Below are 17,546 nucleotides of genomic sequence, written 5' to 3'. Positions count from 1 at the left end.
ATGTATTTCAATCAAATATTACAACTGTATGTATCGAAATTAGATAGATGAGCACTAAACTTATAATCGGTGTTATTATGTGTTTGTTATTGCATCTTTATTTTTTTTTTCCTGTAACTCTGTAACTCTGTAAGTATTGAGAAATCTACAGAAGTCATTCATATGAAATCTGTAGATTTCAGAAATCAGTGAAAGTCTGTGATTAAAAATCGATGGTTTTAAGAAATCAGTGAAAGTCTATGAACTTTTCAAAGAGTCTGTAGACTTTTCAAAAAGTCAGTTGATTAACATAAATCTGTATGAATCCAAATACAATACACCCCCCTTAGTTTACTCAAATCTCTAACCGAGGTGGCGAGATCAAAGATATTCCATCTCTATCTTCTTTCCAAGTTAACGCTTCTCAGCTTCTCTATCAGTTATTGATGCATACTTTTATCATTTGGTGTCCTCAAATGCATTTTCGGATGTAAAATGACTGCCTTTGTTGCTGTGTTTGGTTCAATTTATGTAATCTGAAATTGGATATTGCTTTGCAGTATAGAATGTTCGTATGCAAGAAGTGATAAGCAGGAATGGAAAAGTCTCAAGGCTTTGCTTGGGGGACTATTGTCTGAGATGTTTGATCAGTAGACTCGATTAGTTTTCTTCATGAAGCTAGTTACCTTAAATATTTAGAAGGATTTCCGATCATGGTGAATTTTGCATGTTTTTATATCTTGATTTCATCTTTAGGTTCAGGACACTCCATAGAGAAATGTTTTCTTGAATTTTTTTTTAAAAATTATTTCTTAAAAAATCAATAAAAAAAACGTGTAGCTAAAGAATATGTAAATAAACAGACTTATTCACTTTTCTACACAGCACTAATGAAGGAATGAAGTATTGATAAAACATCCAAATCAAATGTGTATATTAGTAGTTAGTATCACAATTAGGATTATTAATTGAATATGTTAGTCGTTAAAGGCATGTTTACTTACTTGGAACAAAATGGAATGATTAATGAATAATCAAATTGCGCGTTTACTGTCGCATAAAGAAATCAAAATGATTCTAAGTAAAAGTATTCCTGCGTTTATTAACACATGAAAGAATTAGAATGACATGTGCCCCATCTTCTTATTAGGAATCGATTAATGAATACTTAAGAGTTTGATTCCGAAGGGGGAAGATGGCATTTTATTTCTCTAATTCATGATTCTTCTCCATTCCAAGTGAACTATTCAAAATGTATCTAAGATAGTATTAAATTTCACAAGAAATCAGTAATTAAGTACACACAAACATGAAATTAATTCTTATAAGAGAACAAACATATTGATAAAATTTATGACATTTGGTTTGATGTAGTGATGTACAACACTCTTTCAATTACAAATTGTAGCAATTTTATTTTCATAATCTAATTTCGTTTTTGTGCTCCTCAGTTTCTTTGTTTACTTACACTTAGAAGTTGTTTGTGACTTAAAATTCTTCATCTACTGATCTAATTTGTCCAGTCAGTATCATGGTTAAGGATCCCGATCAGAATTGACGCCTATTAGACCAACAAAAAAAAAGAAAAAAGATTGACGCCTAACCATAATTTTTGCAAAAGTAGCACCTATCGGAGTATCGGTCGAGATGTCTCCTTCCTCGTCTAACCAATCGGTCGTGAGTTCCCACCTCTTGCTCTTCGCCGAGACCATATGAGTCCAAGTGGGAGAATAATATAAAATATTGGATTTTACAATATCTGTTGTGAGACCCTGCATTGTTCTACATGCTTGTGACAACATTTAATTCTAAAAGAAGATTTGAGTGTTAGTTTCGGAGAGCTTCCTCCGAAAATGGTGAAAAGTAACGTCATTTCTAAACTCTAAGGTACATCTCGAAATTTATTTTCTAAAATTCTTTTTAAGTAGAGCATCTTCAACAGTATTGCTAAATCAAATATTTTTTGAAATTTATCCACTTTTCGGATAAATAGGAGCTCCAACAGTATACCTAAATAGTTACTAAATTTAAAGATTGTTAAACAAAATTGATAAATTTGTCAATTGAGCCATGAATTGCTAAAGGAATACATATATTTTTCCTTTTTTTTTTTTCACGTGTCAGTTTATAATTCGTTAAAAATATTATTTAACTTACATATAGCAATACTGCTAAAATTAAATTCTTATATCAATAGTTGGGGGGTTCTTTCAGATTATTTTTCGGACATTTGGTATTTCTGCGTATTTCTAAAGTTTCGGGTTTTTAAAATTACAATTACTGAATTTAAAATCTTTAGCCCGATCTCAGCCATCCAATTCCTTCTTCTAGTCTTCCAATCTGTCGAGAGAGAGAGAGTCACTCGCCGCCCAGACTTTCAATAGACTTTCAGAATCCGAGGAGCTTGATCTGAAGGCCGCCGGGAGCAAAGGAGGGGCTACAGCTTGGGTTTTCGATTCGGGAACACAAGGTAAATCCGTTTGTTTTGGTGTCTGGTTTTGGATGTGTTGAGCTGTGTTGTTGCATGTTAAATTTTGGAGGCTGTGGATGAAGTTAACTCGGTTAATTTGGTCAATTTCTGGTTTAGGGTTTAGGGTTTTAGAGTCCAAGTGGGAGACAAGGTCATAATTGGGTCTACATTACACTAGCTTGATTACATTACGTACCAATTGAGTTTCAAGTTTGAGTCGCACTTATTGAGTGTTGAAGCATGTCTCTTGCTAGTGCAAAAATGAATTTCATGGACGAGGATGCTTCTTCGGGCTCTGGCGATGACGCCAATGTGGTCGATGGAAACAAGCATCAGCCTGGGATACCGTCAAACTCAGGGCGTAGGAAGAGAAGTCGCAAGGCTACGGGTGATGCTATAGTGGATGCTATGCTAGAAATAGCTGCCGCGTCGAAAATGAGGGCGAATGCAATAGTGAAGAGCGAGGATCGGTTTTCTATAAGCAAGTGCATAAAGGTATTGGATGAGATGCTAGGCATTGATCAGCAGATCTACTTTCTTGCATTGGATCTGTTTGAGAATGCTAATGCGAGAGAGACTTTTATCTCTCTTAAAAGTGAGAAGCGATTACTGTGGTTGCAGCGCAAGTTTAGTGCTTCCTCTAATTGAATTGCGTGGGCGGTTTTTTTTTGTCCCTTTCTTTGTGTTGTTAAGGTGGCAAAAGTTCTAATGGATTGTATCAAGTTTTCTCTAAGGACCATGAATATTGTAACTAGTATCATTTGGATTTGGAGTAATTCATTTTATAATTATAGAGTTGGATGGTATTTAGCTGTTCTAAGTTCCTTGTATTGTTTACTTTTGGTTGTGTCTGAAGCCCATATACACAATTCAAGTGATTGTCTTTTGTAGTATCTTAATTGTTATTTTGCAGATACATCAGCTGAAATGGATGATTTCGACTTAGAACTGGATGAGTTGGAATTAACTGCAGCAGCGGCTGGGTACCATTATTATAGCAGTATTACCAAGCAACCTTGTCATAGTTTGTCACCCAGTAAAGGATGTGGATTTATGGCAGAGGTGCTAAATGGTCATGGTGTTGTGTTCCAGGAAATGTTTCGAATGGATAAAAATGTATTTCACAAATTGTGTGACATTCTTCGTCAAAGAGGCATGTTGCGTGATACTGCTGGTGTTATGATAGAGGAGCAGCTTGGAATATTTTTGAATATTATTGGCCATAATGAGCGGAACAGAGTAATCCAAGAGCGGTTTCATCACTCAGGTGAAACCATCAGCCGTCATTTCAACAATGTGTTGAAGGCAGTCAAGTCGCTTTCACGTGAATTTTTACTAACTCCAAACCCCAGCACTCCTCCAGAAATCCTTGGAAATAACAGATTTTATCCTTATTTTCAGGTTTGTATTTTGTTATCTACTTAGATCAGTTCTCTTGTATTTTTTTCTTCTTCCATTGACTACTATTGCTACCTATTTAGGATTGTATCGGAGTCATTGGTGGGATGCACATTCCTGCCCAGGTACCAGCCAAAGATCAATCCCGCTTTCGTAATAAGAAAGGCGTTCTATCACAAAATGTGTTGGCAGCTTGCACGTTGGACCTTCAGTTTATATTCATTTATCCTGGTTGGGAAGGCTCTGCAGCAGGTTCACGTGTATTGAGAGCAGTCCTTGATGATCCACATCAAAATTTCCCACATATTCCTGAAGGTTGGCCTCAGATATGCTGTGTAGATATATTATTTAATCGTAAATGTCACTTATCACAAAGGTAATGTCATGATTTTATCTGCAGATAAATATTTCCTTGTTGATACTGGATATGCAAATATGAAGGGATTTATTGCGCCATTCGAAGGGGTCAGGTATCATATCCATGAATATAGAGGTGCTAATCAGTTGCCTAGAAATGCAAGGGAGCTATTTAACCATAGACATTCATCTCTTAGTAATGTCATCCGGAGGTCTTTCCATGTGTTGAAAACTAGGTTTCCTATTCTCAAAGTTGCTCCTCAGTATGCTTTTCATACTCAAAGAGATATAGTTATAGCTGCTTGTGTTCTACATAATTACATCCGACGTGAGTGCAAAAATGATTGGCTGTTTTCCAGCATGGAAGGGATGACAGTGGATGAGCCACCTGATGTTGATGAACATACTGATATCGGGTTGGTTTCTTCAGCACAAGACCAGGTTGCTTTTTCAATGAGAGAATCAATTTCTGCTGAAATGTGGAATCACTTTATGAATGGATGGGATCAGTGGTGACCATTCTTAAATACTTTTATTTTACCATATATTTTTATAATCTTCATTTTTATCATTTTTGGGTGAAGTTATAAACTTACAATTGGTACTTTCATACTTTTCATGGTGATTATGCGAGGAAAGTTGGTTACTTCTGTTAGCATTAGAACGACCAGTCAATTGAGAATATCATACATCTTGATGATAAATGCAGTAAGGTTTTGGTGTCGCTTCTTAATATTATATTGCATCTTTTTACACAATACTGATCCCCTACCGTTGGACTTGGGCAAGGAACTTACCCCTATATTTCAGCAACGGGAATGGGAATCACGTGTAATAGGAATCCCAGCAGCAGCTGGTTTATAATGGGAGTCTGGATTACAATTACAGCAGCAGTTTCCTGGAACAGGAAACAGATATTAAGTGTAAATTCACAGGTCTAAGCCTTCATCATTCCATATATCGAGAGTTGTAGTTGTGAAAGAAGAGACAACACACAGGTCACTAAGCTCTCCATTCCATTTCCAATCCTAAAAACCATTTTCAGATCCAACCCCAAAAACACTATGGAATCCAAAATCTGACTAACCACAACCCAAGCTTTTCTGGTTGTTTTAAGAACAATCTTCTGAGCTGCAAATCATGTTTTTTCAGCTACCGAACCACATGCATCTTGCCAAGTCCTTTTAGAATGTTCAATTCACTGCCGTGAATATTCAAGTTGCTGTTGGAATAACACAACAACATTCTTCTTAGGTCTCTTGTCCTTCGAGGTCTGCAGGTCCTAGTCATGCTTACTCAGACAAAGAAGACTAGCCATAATGATGGACTGATGATTATGGAAGCTGATATTAGTGATGGGGACCAGGAACTTAGATTTCCATTTTCCGGAAAATGTGTGTTTATTTGCAGCTACCTCTTTTGGTTAAGCGAAGTAGCAAGCAACATTAGCTGATCAAACAACCAACATTTGGAAAAATATGGATTGTCCATGAATTATGATTGTTGATTGCGTGCTTTAAATGCAACTTTCGCGCAATAAGGGAATTGTAACTATAGTATTTGCCATCCGTGATCAGCATGGGAATTCAATCATTTCAGCATGCAAGCAAATTGCAGATGCCAATTTACTTGTAGCTGAAGCAACGGTGCTTAGGGATGGTCTTCATATAGTGTGCTTAAATCACTTACCTAACGACTAATTGACTTGCATTCACGTATAGTTAACTCCCTCGCTATGTAAATAATAAGGGGGGTTTGTACAACTGACAGAAGATAGAATAAGATAGTGGTACTCAAGGTTATCTTGATTCTCAATTGAGGACAACCACGAGCCCTCAGATTTAGAAGTTGACATGTACACGTCCCCTCAGGTCTGAACCTGAGATTTTGAGGCCTGAGTCGAACTCCTAAAGTTGGGCCCCTAATTTTTTTTTATATATAAAATAGCATATAACATCCAAAAATATAGGATTTTTATGCAAAATACTTATTATGCAAATAAGATTCCAAAACCTTGATCGTTTAGTAATCCTAATTGTATTATAAATTCTATCTATACAACAATATTTTACCTAATCGTGTTTGGCTGCTTCTATTTAATATTTTAACTTTTTTTTATGGGTACAAATTTAAAGTAGTAAACAGTAATTGATGGTTTGGGCCCCTCATCATGTGTAATTGTATTTGTTTTAAGATAGTTGTCTTTAATTCATGTCAGATTGCATAGCCAAAAAACTATTAATTTTTTTTTTAAGACAACTAATATTTTTGGGCCCTTTAAATTTTTGGGCCCTGAGTCCCAAGCCTCTTATGCCTCTATTCAAATCCGGGCCTGCGCCCCCTCAAGTCTGTGTCTCCCCGTGATTCCGATAGGAATGGAAACACATCTTAGTGGATAACCAGATATATAGCTTAACTGACAAAGCTGAGTTGCCTTAGGGAATTAGGACCCTGGTTTCGAATATTCTTACCCTGGCATAACAATGTGGCACTAGAATTTTCCGACACATCTACGTCGACTGTGCTTAAGTCGTTCCTCAGTCTTACGAAAAGCAACCCACAAGTCGTTGAATGCTTCATGCATACCTTGTTGAAAAACAGCAAAAGCATTGCAAATTTGCGCTGCCGCTGGATCAAGAACGCAAGTAGGGACTGAAGGTGGCTGGAAAGTTGGAATCGATTGAAGTGCAGAGTGTGGTGGGGGCGACAACGGTGGGTTAACGAGGGTGGATGAGGGTGGGACGAAAATGGTAGGAGTTTGCAGATTCCACATCGAAACCGGCTCTGGATACCAGTTGATGGGATCATAATCCATCAAGGAAGGGAAAGAACTAAATTATAGAGAAATTAAAGGAAATAAGGTTAAGAAATATTCATATTCATTAGATAAGATCTTACGATGAAGGCTCATTGCCTTATATGGTTGTCTCTACGACCAACCCTAGAAACCCGTTGACAATATGACCCGACCCGAGCCCAATAAATAACCAATTTAGGTAAATCAACACAGTAGCCCATTGTAATATATAGGTATAGCACAATGGTCTTAAGTCCTAACATCTACAGAGAAGCCAATTTCATACTCACACGCATACTGCACTAGCTGTCTGGTTCCACAGTTCTCCCCTGTCTATATTCCCAGCATTCTATCTATATTTGGTTGTTCTTTATTTTTTTTTATTTGTATAAAAAAAAAGGTCAATTTTTTAAAAAAGCTCAAGCTTCACCTTGCTCGCTCCATGCCAAAACTGCCCACGTCTGCATCCTGCGTGGCAAGCGGACAATGTCCCAATCCCCCTCAAAACAAGAACCTGGACGCATTAAAGCCCAGGTGCATTCTTCCCTCGCTTTCTTTCCATCCCACGCGAAAAAAAAAAAACTCCAGATTGTATTAACAACTCCAAGAATCTCCATTGAAGCTCTCAGATCATTGTAGTCTCTCTGGGTTCCAAGCATTTCAAGAAGAAGAAGAAGATGAAGAGCCTGAGAAAAGGTGGAGAGGTTTCTCAAGACCCTCCTCCTTACCATGTTCTTCACAAATTGCCTCCTGGTGATAGCCCTTATGTTCGAGCCAAACATGTCCAGGTCTTGATCAGCTTACCCTCCTTTGATTACGTGCATTTTGATCTCTATGCGTGTATGTGCTTACGTCCTGTTTGGTTTTGATATCTAATTGATCAAGTAGTTGATGAGTTTTCAGTTTTGAAGCTCATTCTAGCACTTTGACGGTTGTATGTGTGTTTCTTTGTTTGTGTTTCAGATTAGTAAAGATGTGATTTTTCACTGATCTTTTGTTGTTAAATTAGGAAAGTTTTTTTTACTTATTTTCAAATATCTGAGATGATGTCATTATTGCAAATGGGTCATTAATGCTTAATTAAATGTTCATTCCTTGGGATTCTAATCATTCTATCATATGAAAACAGAGTAAAATTTGAATGTTTTGTAATAGGATGGCCCTTTTTCAGTTGTTACCAATGTCTTGCAACAACTTACTCATGTCTTGCGCTGTTTCCTGTCAGTTTGTTTGTCTTGTTTAGGATACAGATAGGGACAAATAATATATGTTTTGCGCTGTTAATGCTCGTCTTGATTTGGTTATGACTTTGCTAAGCGTTTGAGAATTTTAATGTACATTTGGATCAAGTAGTGGATTAGAGTAGTGGATCTTAATTTACTATGTTTACTGTATACACAATGAAGAATGCTTGGTAATGCCTGCCCATGTGGGTTTTTGAAGTTCAGTGCGTAGAAATGGCAATACAGCTGAAATGGAGCTTTCTTTTAGATTTTTGGAGACTTGCCCTGATTATTGATTGTCGTTAACACATAATGGAAATGTGCGTAATGAACAATATTCATAGGTGTTTCTTGGAGTCTCTGCCAGGATAGTGCAATTAGTTACTTGTTTGATTGTATCCTACATGTGATGGTTATTGTACCTCTTGCTCACTTCTTGTCTGTGATGTTGCAGTTAGTTGAGAAGGATCCAGAAGCTGCTATAGTATTGTTCTGGAAGGCCATCAATGCCGGAGACAGGGTGGATAGTGCCCTAAAGGACATGGCAATAGTCATGAAGCAGCAAGACAGAGCAGAAGAAGCAATTGAAGCAATAATGTCTTTCAGGGACCGCTGCTCCAAGCAGGCACAGGAATCCCTAGATAACGTACTAATTGACTTATACAAGGTATAAACCAAAAAAATAGGTACTTCAATTTTTAAGGCTGGAAATATCCTTGCTTAAAAAGATGTTATGGATTCATCAATGTGAGTAGGGTGTTGTGTGTCAGTGAGTTACTTGTGATATTTGACATTTGATAATGGTCTATTGTGAGAAGAGTACATGTCCTGCTTCTTTTAGCATTTGGTCCTGACTGTGTTAATAACTTGTCAGAAATGTGGGAGAATGGAGGAGCAAATAGAGCTATTGAAGCGGAAGCTACGGATGATTTACCAAGGAGAGGCCTTCAATGGCAAGCTTACCAAGACGGCACGCTCTCATGGAAGGAAGTTCCAAGTCACCATCAAGAAAGAGACCTCCAGGATACTGGTACTAAGTTGAACTAATCACTTCTTTCTTCACCATGTATCATATTCAGTTTGCATAATTTTTTTTAAATTTTACCTGTTTAACCCTTTCTTATTCAGTAGAAAATGGCTGTTATTGAAGAGAAACAATCACACGACTCTTGGTTAAAAACAAAAAGCATGTAAAAATTCACCTATGCTGTTCAACAAAAGTTGCTAATTAATGTTTGCACAACTTATATAAAACAAATAGATTTGAGCTACTTGCTTATGGAGGATCAGTTGCTCCTCAAGAGCTTCATCATCCCAATAACTTCCTTGTGTGTGGCAAATGATTCTTGTTTTCTACTAGAATATGATAACAAGCCTGCTAACATATTTGAAGTAAACTTAGAATAAACCTATAACTAGATGATTACTGGATATGATATTCCCCTTTGAGTTGATGAAATACTTCATACAATGGCTGTTAGCTTATGTGAGAACAAGCTTCCCAGGTGAATTACTCATAAATCACCACTTCATATTCTATATAATGCTGCTTCTAAAGCCTGTACATAAAAGAGCTTTATATACCAATTCAGATTCTGTATATTATTGATTTACCATCAGTTTCTTGCACATCTTAGGTGGCACAAATGAATTATTTGCCTTGTTGCCCTGTTCTGACTTTATGAATCTTTGAGCAGGGGAACTTAGGTTGGGCCTACATGCAACAAGGGAACAATGTAGCAGCAGAAGTGGTATATCGCAAAGCTCAAATCATTGACCCAGATGCCAACAAGGCCTGTAACTTATGCCTCTGCCTGATCAGACAAGCCCGATATGCAGAGGCACAATCGGTTCTTGATGAAGTATTACAGGGTAAACTTTCAGGATCGGATGATGGCAAGTCGAAAACACGCGCTGGGGAACTGTTGCAGGAGCTAAAGACATGCCAGCCTATAGACTTGTCATCCAATCATTCGTTAGGTTTAAACATAGAAGATGCTTTTCTCGAGGGGCTTGACCAGTTGGTGAAGCACTGGACCCCTTTAAGATCAAGAAGACTTCCCATCTTTGAAGAGATTTCTCCATATAGAGATCAGTTAGCTTGCTGATCTTTGTTGTTGCTTTGCCTCCCCTTGGTTATTGCAGGTGAAATTTACATACATGATAGGATCACAATCACTTGGATAAATGGCCTTGTGACGCACTTGACACGTGAGTAATTAAAGATCAATGTATTATATTCTAATATGGTCTACGAAACAGTTAATACTGCATTGTGAAGCTGGAATTCTGTCTTTAAACTTAGAAGAAAAATATATATATTGGATAATTTTTCTTGCAAGTCTTAGCCTAGGGAAACCACAACTAGCAGAAAAAGTTTGAGGATTATGTTTGGGTTTTCATCTTCATGAATTAGTACAATTTTTATTATCACGGCATAAGAATGCTGAAATCTCAGGATCACAGGCATGCATGGAATGCTATTCAAAACGAGGGAGGTGATATATATTCACAGTCCCATTTCCTCTAAATTACTATTAACACTGTTTTTCACGTTCAAATTGTCGAATTCATAATTATATAAAGAGAAGGAAACAGAGTTGAGGAAAAGAAACTGTTTCTTCAATATCCAATTTCAAACATATTTGGAGAGAAGCAAACTTCCTCGCCGATACGGTTGCAATGTAGGACATTCTACTGCTATTGCAAGCTGGAGCCACAATCTACCTCTTTCAGTTTCTTTTGCTTTTAATTTTGATTTCCATAGTTTGGGTTGTGTTGAGGTTGTTTTGTTGACTCAATTAGCTTGGCTTAGTCAAAGTTGTTAATAAGTTCCTGCATATTAGGAACATCCAGTAGAGTTTGAATTGTTATGTAACAGGTACCATGTTTTTAGAACGTGGTTGTTTTGTTTTGAATTCCTTATCTTGTAAAGGCTATATAAAGCTTTGTTCTGCATTCAATAAAATTACTGAAGTCATTCAGATAAACTGAGTTCTATTTATTGTGAGTGCTTTGGTCTTACAAAAATAGCCTGTACTCCAAAAAAAGAGATGCATGCTTTACCAAAATTCCGCCATATTTAGGATTTGGTTGCCCAGTTTAGAGGGACTGTGTCTCGCTCTACGCTTCGTAGTCTGTCACTCTCAAAATGCCGATTCCGGCAATTGCTTTGAACAAGAAATAATGGCCTATTTCCCTTCCAATTTCAACTTCAGACGTGATTCAAATTGCCTAAAGTTGCAAAATTCAACCATTTTAATCATGATCGACTTCTTTCTCATTTCCAGTACCTCACACTCTCACAGTCTCACACCCTCACTATTCCCTTTATAGAACCAATTTGACCGAATGCGAAAGCAAATGGGAGCTTCTCTGCCTTTTCGGTACATACGGTGTTAGGTATACAGCTTGTAGTACAAAAGTAAAAGCATCAACAAGTTAATATATAATCATTGTTTGACCCTAAAAAAAAAAATCGAACTTCTCTGTGGTCATGCAGGTTGTCATCGGGGAGTTTGAAAGGTTTGCAGATTCAGGCTGCGCTCTTATCATACAGCGCAGGTAAGCACTCAGGCGTTTGGTTTAGATTAGTGTCTTTATAATCCCTTCATTGCCTTGCAAGGAATGAATTGGATGAATTGGTAATCTGTGATGAATTGGATGACATATTCAAGTTTTTTCAATCATATATAAGAATTCGGCCGAGGATTTACAATTATACTGGGGAAAAGTTCATAACTTCTTGCGGACTACAAGTACAAACATACAATTTCAATGGTGATTTATCCAACATCGTTTTCATTCCTCAATACCAGATGACATTAATGGATTAGTGACATTTGCACTTTTATACTCAAGTCTCATAATCTCTTTTGTATGTTATCTTTCAATTCTAACATTGATCTAGCGTGGGAAGACTCATCTCCATCAAGCCCGAAGAACATTCCATTGTAACAAATGGGAGCATACATCCACATATCGTCCGAGCTTAACATCTATGGAAGGATGCAGAAACAATAAGGGGACAGTAACATATTAGTTGATCTGATATATGGGTGTAAAGTCCAAGATAAGATCAAATATATATAACTTTCATGTGGATGTGTTCAACTGTCCTTGAATTTAAATCTAAGGAGGACAATGTAGCAGTATGAGGTTTATTGGCCTCGTTCTCCACCATTAGATTTTAACTTGATGACAGTTGAGTATAGCGGAATAGAAATTAACTAACCAATGTCATTTTAAGATATCTCTTATTTATGTTTTATTACCTTAATTTGGAGTTGCAAGAACTTCACATAATTGACAGCTTCCTCAAGCATTGTGCTAATATCAACCTGTAATTCCACAGGCACGTACGTTAGTTATTTGGACAATACTTCTGTGAACCTTGGACAAAATCTAAAGGTTTTCATGAGTAACTAGTTAGTTTTTTGTTTTTTTTTTGTTAGTCATTTTCAAAAGAATTCGTATATCTCGAACCAGAATGAGAGTTTCACTATTTTCCTCCTAAGTTGGCCAGGGTGTTCCTTTTCCTTGAGGGATGTCCTTCCCCGAGCGCACAATATGAAATGGTCTGCAATAGATATAATAGGGACTTCACCACCTCAATAGGGAATCCACAACCACCTGACCGACGATCTCACTGACCAACTGTCTACCTCTCGCTAATCAATCAGTAATACTACCGACCAAGATCGAGGAGACTTCACTGACTATATTGTTAGTAAGCACTACCTCAGGACAATCTGAGCTGCGGCTGCCTCATAAAATTGAAATGCCAAACATGATTTCACATTTCTTGTTGTTATAGAAATTATTATTATTTTTTTCGAATAATCTACTTCTGCGTTTAGATTCTCTATTGCATGTAGCCAAATTAAAAGCTTATCAGTACGAGAAAAAAATTATTGTGTTCGGAAGTCGGAACATCACAAGTAGCTCGGTTGGTCAAAGATAAAGCCAAACTATTCTAACAGCATGCATGTTAAATAATTTGAAGGACCACTGAAATGAAGGAGTACTAATAGTTTGGAATCATATATTCAGATCCCATTACCATCAGATCATGTTTGGGGTGAGGATAAAAAATAATTACATGCAGTAGTAAACAAAATAAAACCCTCTAATAGATTTCTCTAAATTTACAAGACTTCGCCCTACCTTTCTTCCATTGGGGACAAGGTTTTGCAGGACTTTGAGCCTTTCGTTTATTCGCTCTCTTCTTCTCTGCATGATATAATAAGAGTAAGAATTATATTGATGCAAGAATTAATACCGCTAATCTACACTGACTTGAACAATCGCACTATTCGTGTATATAATTTATGGTATGCTAGAGACTAGTTATATATATATTAGCAAGAACTTACCCTTGCATAGACACTTTGGGCATCGGTGGCAGACCCCCTAGTAGCTCTTGTCTTTCCATTCAAGTTGAGAGATGCAGCCTCAGTAATCCCTCCACTAGGCTGAAGCTGAGAAGCATTATCAATATGATTCCCATCTTCTTCGTTGTTGCAGCTCTTCTTAGACTTTCTGCTCCTCTTATTCATTTGATCCTACAGCATGCATTGATTTTGCATCAGCTTGCGACTATGAATATCAAGAAAGTACATGGTTTGGAAATGTTCATGAAAATAAGAGTTAATGGACTCACATTTTCGGAGGCTTTTGGTCTCTTCATAGAACTAATCTTGGAGCTGCTGGTGTTACTTTTTTCATGATCAATGCTGGCTGGTTCATCACGCTGGTACCTGCTGGGCTCTTCCACATTGCCGTCAATGCTCACATCACCTTCTTCTTGAATGAGATACAAACTAGTGACGTCTATCGCCTCCTCAGCACAGAAGTCATTAGATATAGAATTGTCGTTGCCGTTAACATTCCTTGTTACCGAAGTCATTGGGCGAGAACCGCTCAAGTTGTAGAATCGATCGGTTGAAGTGGAAAATAGATCAGTCTCTTGTGAACTGTCGTTCAAAAGAGAGTAAGTACTTTCTAAAGAATAATCTGGACTCCCATAGTTGCTTGAAATATTCATCAATGTTGATTCTTCATTGCCAGGCCAAAAATCATCCGGGATTGCCATGTCTGGAATATTTGGGTAATTCTCAAGCAACTGGATCATCATGAAATCTGCCTCCTGCTGATCACCAGTGAACATCCCACCAAGAGAGTGAGAGCTCCATTCTCCCTCTGGAACAGCTCCGGTGCGATCCATTTAGGCCGGGTGTGGTGGTATCTTTGATATATTTATCAACCCTAATTTTTCTTCCCGAACGCCCAGAGCAGGAGATTGATAATATTGCTCAGCAGGTCTATGCATGGGAGAGAATGAAATGAAGTGACATATTTATACCCGACTATGAAGATCGATTGTCGCGAGAAACATAGCTCCATTTTAAATATTAGGTTTGATTAGTAATAATGTAATATATCTTCCCTGATAAAGTAGAATGAGTTCACGTCCAAAACCAATTGGCAATGGATGGGGTGACCCAAACCCTTATAAACCACAGGCAATGTTCCATTTTTCCCGATGTGAGATATATATCTCAACACAACAAACTCAATTCTTTCTGTAACCTGTATGCAGGAACACCCCAAGCTAGCTGCTGCAGTACGTCATTGACAACTCAGAGGAGACCGAGTTCAAGCAATGATGGATACGATCAACAACATAATGTCAACATATATATTCTTCAGTAAAATTAACCATGTCAAGAGAGATATATAGATGGATTCAAGAGCAACTAATATGGAATACAATGGAATAATTGTAGTACAATTAAGCTAGTAGTGCTAGTACTGCAATTCCATTATATTCTATATTAGTTGCTACCGATCAGAAAAAGGTCAGAGAAAAGATCCAGATCGATCAGGAGATCGAGAATGGAGTAGTATTAATTGCTAGTAATATGCTTATATGCATGACATTGTGATTTACTGAAGTTGAGGAAAATTCGAGTTTTTAATTTTAAAGTTAGCCAAATTATTCGCGTATATGTATTATTCCTGAATTTTAAACTACAAAAACACAAAAATTAAAAAAAGTTTGAACAAAATAATTTAAATAATTCATGGATCGAGTTTCCTAGCTTTTCCAAAATCGGCTACCCAACACATTCCTTCTCTAGCAATTACGTGCGCTTATTGTTCAATAAAAACACACTTTGGTACTATTCTTTCTATTTTCGTTGACAAGATGTGGGTCTTTAAAATGTAATACATATTACCCCATATAGACATGATTGTTTACTCTAACTTAATAAGTACTCACTATTCATTCATTGATCTGGGAAACAAATAAGTCGTAGAGAAATATAATGGGGTTTATCCTCCAGCATATACTCGTGCAATGATCATGATATTTGCTAAATGCAGGTTTGTTCACAGAAGTCAACCCCTGGCCTTAATGGATTAATGCAATGCAATCGACCAATTTATTAATTTGCAAACTGTTTCATTTTCCCGCATTTATATAAAAATGAATGTCGATCAGTAGGTGCTGCTGATTCCATGGTATATGTATAATATTGATGTTTGGTTTGTTCATTAGATTTGGTCGCTAATGTATGTGCGTCATGGAATCCAGTTCTTCTAAATTTAGAAAGGACCATATTTCATCAATTGACAAAGGATGCATGGTGATGAATATCTACAGATCTAAAATTTAATTATCTTCTCCAAATGTAAGCTACTTAATCGAATTTCTGGTCAGACGGATTTCCCAAAATTGATGTATAATTTTGTGAATCAATCGTATCATACAGTGTTGTTAGAGATTGGTAATTTGGTATCGGGTATTCGATTAACAAAAATATTCTTGTCCTTGCTTTCTTGCCTCTCTTAGTCTCTTCTTGGATGATTTTCCAGTCTTAGCAATCCCTATTCCACCATCGATATCAGCCTTCATGGAAACTTAGGTCCTCCGAATTCAGTGGCAATCCAATCATGGCAGCGCCGGTGTATGCTTTGGACGTTTTCCATTCTTATACTCATCTTCTTCTCTTCCCCAGCCTCCTCACTCCGGCAACCTTAGGGGGATGGGAACGGACCTCTATCATGATTCTTTTACACTTCTCTTCCTGTAATCTGAAGGTATAATATCGGATCTCTTTGATCATGTTGATGTATTTTCGCGATTGGTCTTGAACTTATTAATTTTCTATATATGGCTAATTTTTCATGTTTTGTTTGATTTGTACATAAAAAAAAAAATCATCATTAACGGCGTCTGCACTTGACAAGTAGTTAGTTAAAAGAAAAATAGCTAAAACCTTCAAATGTAGTGCTTCATGGCCGCTAGTCTATTCTCGATGCTTTTAATTTTTCTTTTTTCTTTTTAACATAAACTTATTTTATCCTTTAGGTCTGGACACACATCCCCCGCCCCCCTCCTCCACCTCCCTCCGAAGTGTACATCCTGGTTCCACACCTGTCAACAATTTTGGAGAGTAAGTCCCCAACCTCGGGATGAAGGTGACAAAAATATTAGGAACGTTCCGAGATAAGATTTTGATCTCCATCTTCAATCCATTCCATTACTATCTCTCTAAATATCCAACTTAAGATTAGGATTGGTGTTAGTGATTATTTTGCTCAAACTAATCAGCGACATGATATGAGGTGTAATTTAATAAATAAATAACAAGTATTTTGCTGCCCCTATAAAATTGAATCCTGATTGAACAAGCAACCCTTCTTCAAATACTGTTCTCCCCTTCTCAACTGGCCCAACCTTGTTTTATGTTTTCCATTATTGAAACAAGTTTAATTAACATAGTGCTTAAGCAATACTTGCTAGATATATCATGTTCAGCCAATGAAATTAGAGATTCCTGCCTTGCAAACAAGAAGCTAGCTGGTCCTAATCATTGTATATCTATCTGGTTTATAATTTATTCATGATTAACGAATTTTGAAGTACTAATTGTTAGATAATGAAGTGGCTAGCTCTTGACCATGTTAGCCTTAATTAGCTAGTCTCATTGTTTAATTGGACTAAACATATATGCAAATATATTCTTCGTTCTTGCTTCTAGCTAGCTAGTTCGAGTTTCTGTTTCACCAATGTTCAACTATAGATTCGTCTATTTTTACACTGGTATGAATTCGATGCTGTATATAGATAATAATACATGTTAATTGATCAGAAAACACCTGTTCAGATTCTGTTTCTAGCACACCAAATTCATCATGGAAGATTGATTGGATTGGAATCATCGGATGCCATAGTCCACTTCTACCTCCAATAGGAGGAGATCTTGATGATCCATATCAAATTGGATTGTGAGAATCGATTTAGTTTGTATTA

General features: G+C 37.0%; 4 protein-coding genes across 4 annotated transcripts; 3 read left to right on the top strand and 1 right to left on the bottom strand.

Moving 5' to 3' along the window:
- The first annotated feature begins 2,349 nt into the window (after nucleotides 1-2,349).
- LOC101303035 lies at nucleotides 2,350-3,319 on the top strand. Its single transcript, XM_004299707.1, has 2 exons — nucleotides 2,350-2,449; nucleotides 2,704-3,319. Exon 2 carries the CDS (start codon nucleotides 2,711-2,713, stop codon nucleotides 3,095-3,097), a length of 387 nt encoding a protein of 128 aa, XP_004299755.1. The 5' UTR covers nucleotides 2,350-2,449; nucleotides 2,704-2,710; the 3' UTR covers nucleotides 3,098-3,319.
- LOC101301871 lies at nucleotides 3,259-4,935 on the top strand. Its single transcript, XM_004299703.1, has 3 exons — nucleotides 3,259-3,850; nucleotides 3,931-4,162; nucleotides 4,248-4,935. The coding sequence occupies exons 1-3, from the start codon at nucleotides 3,377-3,379 to the stop codon at nucleotides 4,718-4,720; spliced, it is 1,179 nt and encodes a 392-aa protein (XP_004299751.1). The 5' UTR covers nucleotides 3,259-3,376; the 3' UTR covers nucleotides 4,721-4,935.
- Nucleotides 4,936-7,582: 2,647 nt separating this feature from the next.
- On the top strand, nucleotides 7,583-10,566 carry LOC101302454. The gene is made up of 4 exons (XM_004299705.1): nucleotides 7,583-7,789; nucleotides 8,679-8,891; nucleotides 9,099-9,254; nucleotides 9,922-10,566. The coding sequence occupies exons 1-4, from the start codon at nucleotides 7,679-7,681 to the stop codon at nucleotides 10,330-10,332; spliced, it is 891 nt and encodes a 296-aa protein (XP_004299753.1). The 5' UTR covers nucleotides 7,583-7,678; the 3' UTR covers nucleotides 10,333-10,566.
- A 1,521-nt stretch (nucleotides 10,567-12,087) lies between these two features.
- LOC101293401 (transcription factor bHLH85-like) lies at nucleotides 12,088-14,450 on the bottom strand. The gene is made up of 5 exons (XM_004301340.1): nucleotides 13,887-14,450; nucleotides 13,600-13,788; nucleotides 13,391-13,456; nucleotides 12,499-12,564; nucleotides 12,088-12,222 (listed from the first exon to the last, which is right to left on the bottom strand). The coding sequence occupies exons 1-5, from the start codon at nucleotides 14,448-14,450 to the stop codon at nucleotides 12,088-12,090; spliced, it is 1,020 nt and encodes a 339-aa protein (XP_004301388.1).
- Between the last annotated feature and the right edge of the window lie 3,096 nt (nucleotides 14,451-17,546).

This window comes from Fragaria vesca, linkage group LG5 (assembly GCF_000184155.1).
Source record: "Fragaria vesca subsp. vesca linkage group LG5, FraVesHawaii_1.0, whole genome shotgun sequence".
NCBI classification, from domain to species: domain Eukaryota; kingdom Viridiplantae; phylum Streptophyta; class Magnoliopsida; order Rosales; family Rosaceae; genus Fragaria; species Fragaria vesca.
This window is presented reverse-complemented; position numbering and strand designations above follow the sequence as displayed.

Bases quoted from the DNA above. Each gene is read 5' to 3' on its own strand.
- LOC101303035 (XM_004299707.1), top strand. From the start codon at position 2,711: ATGAATTTCATGGACGAGGATGCTTCTTCGGGCTCTGGCGATGACGCC.
- LOC101301871 (XM_004299703.1), top strand. From the start codon at position 3,377: ATGGATGATTTCGACTTAGAACTGGATGAGTTGGAATTAACTGCAGCA. The intron at 3,851-3,930 runs GTTTGTATTTTG...CTACCTATTTAG, and splicing joins GATTTTATCCTTATTTTCAG to GATTGTATCGGAGTCATTGG. The intron at 4,163-4,247 runs GTTGGCCTCAGA...TTTTATCTGCAG, and splicing joins TTTCCCACATATTCCTGAAG to ATAAATATTTCCTTGTTGAT.
- LOC101302454 (XM_004299705.1), top strand. From the start codon at position 7,679: ATGAAGAGCCTGAGAAAAGGTGGAGAGGTTTCTCAAGACCCTCCTCCT. The intron at 7,790-8,678 runs GTCTTGATCAGC...GTGATGTTGCAG, and splicing joins TTCGAGCCAAACATGTCCAG to TTAGTTGAGAAGGATCCAGA. The intron at 9,255-9,921 runs GTACTAAGTTGA...ATCTTTGAGCAG, and splicing joins AAGAGACCTCCAGGATACTG to GGGAACTTAGGTTGGGCCTA.
- LOC101293401 (XM_004301340.1), bottom strand. From the start codon at position 14,450: ATGGATCGCACCGGAGCTGTTCCAGAGGGAGAATGGAGCTCTCACTCT. The intron at 13,789-13,886 runs GTGAGTCCATTA...TGCATGCTGTAG, and splicing joins GACCAAAAGCCTCCGAAAAT to GATCAAATGAATAAGAGGAG. The intron at 13,457-13,599 runs GTAAGTTCTTGC...TATATCATGCAG, and splicing joins CCCAAAGTGTCTATGCAAGG to AGAAGAAGAGAGCGAATAAA.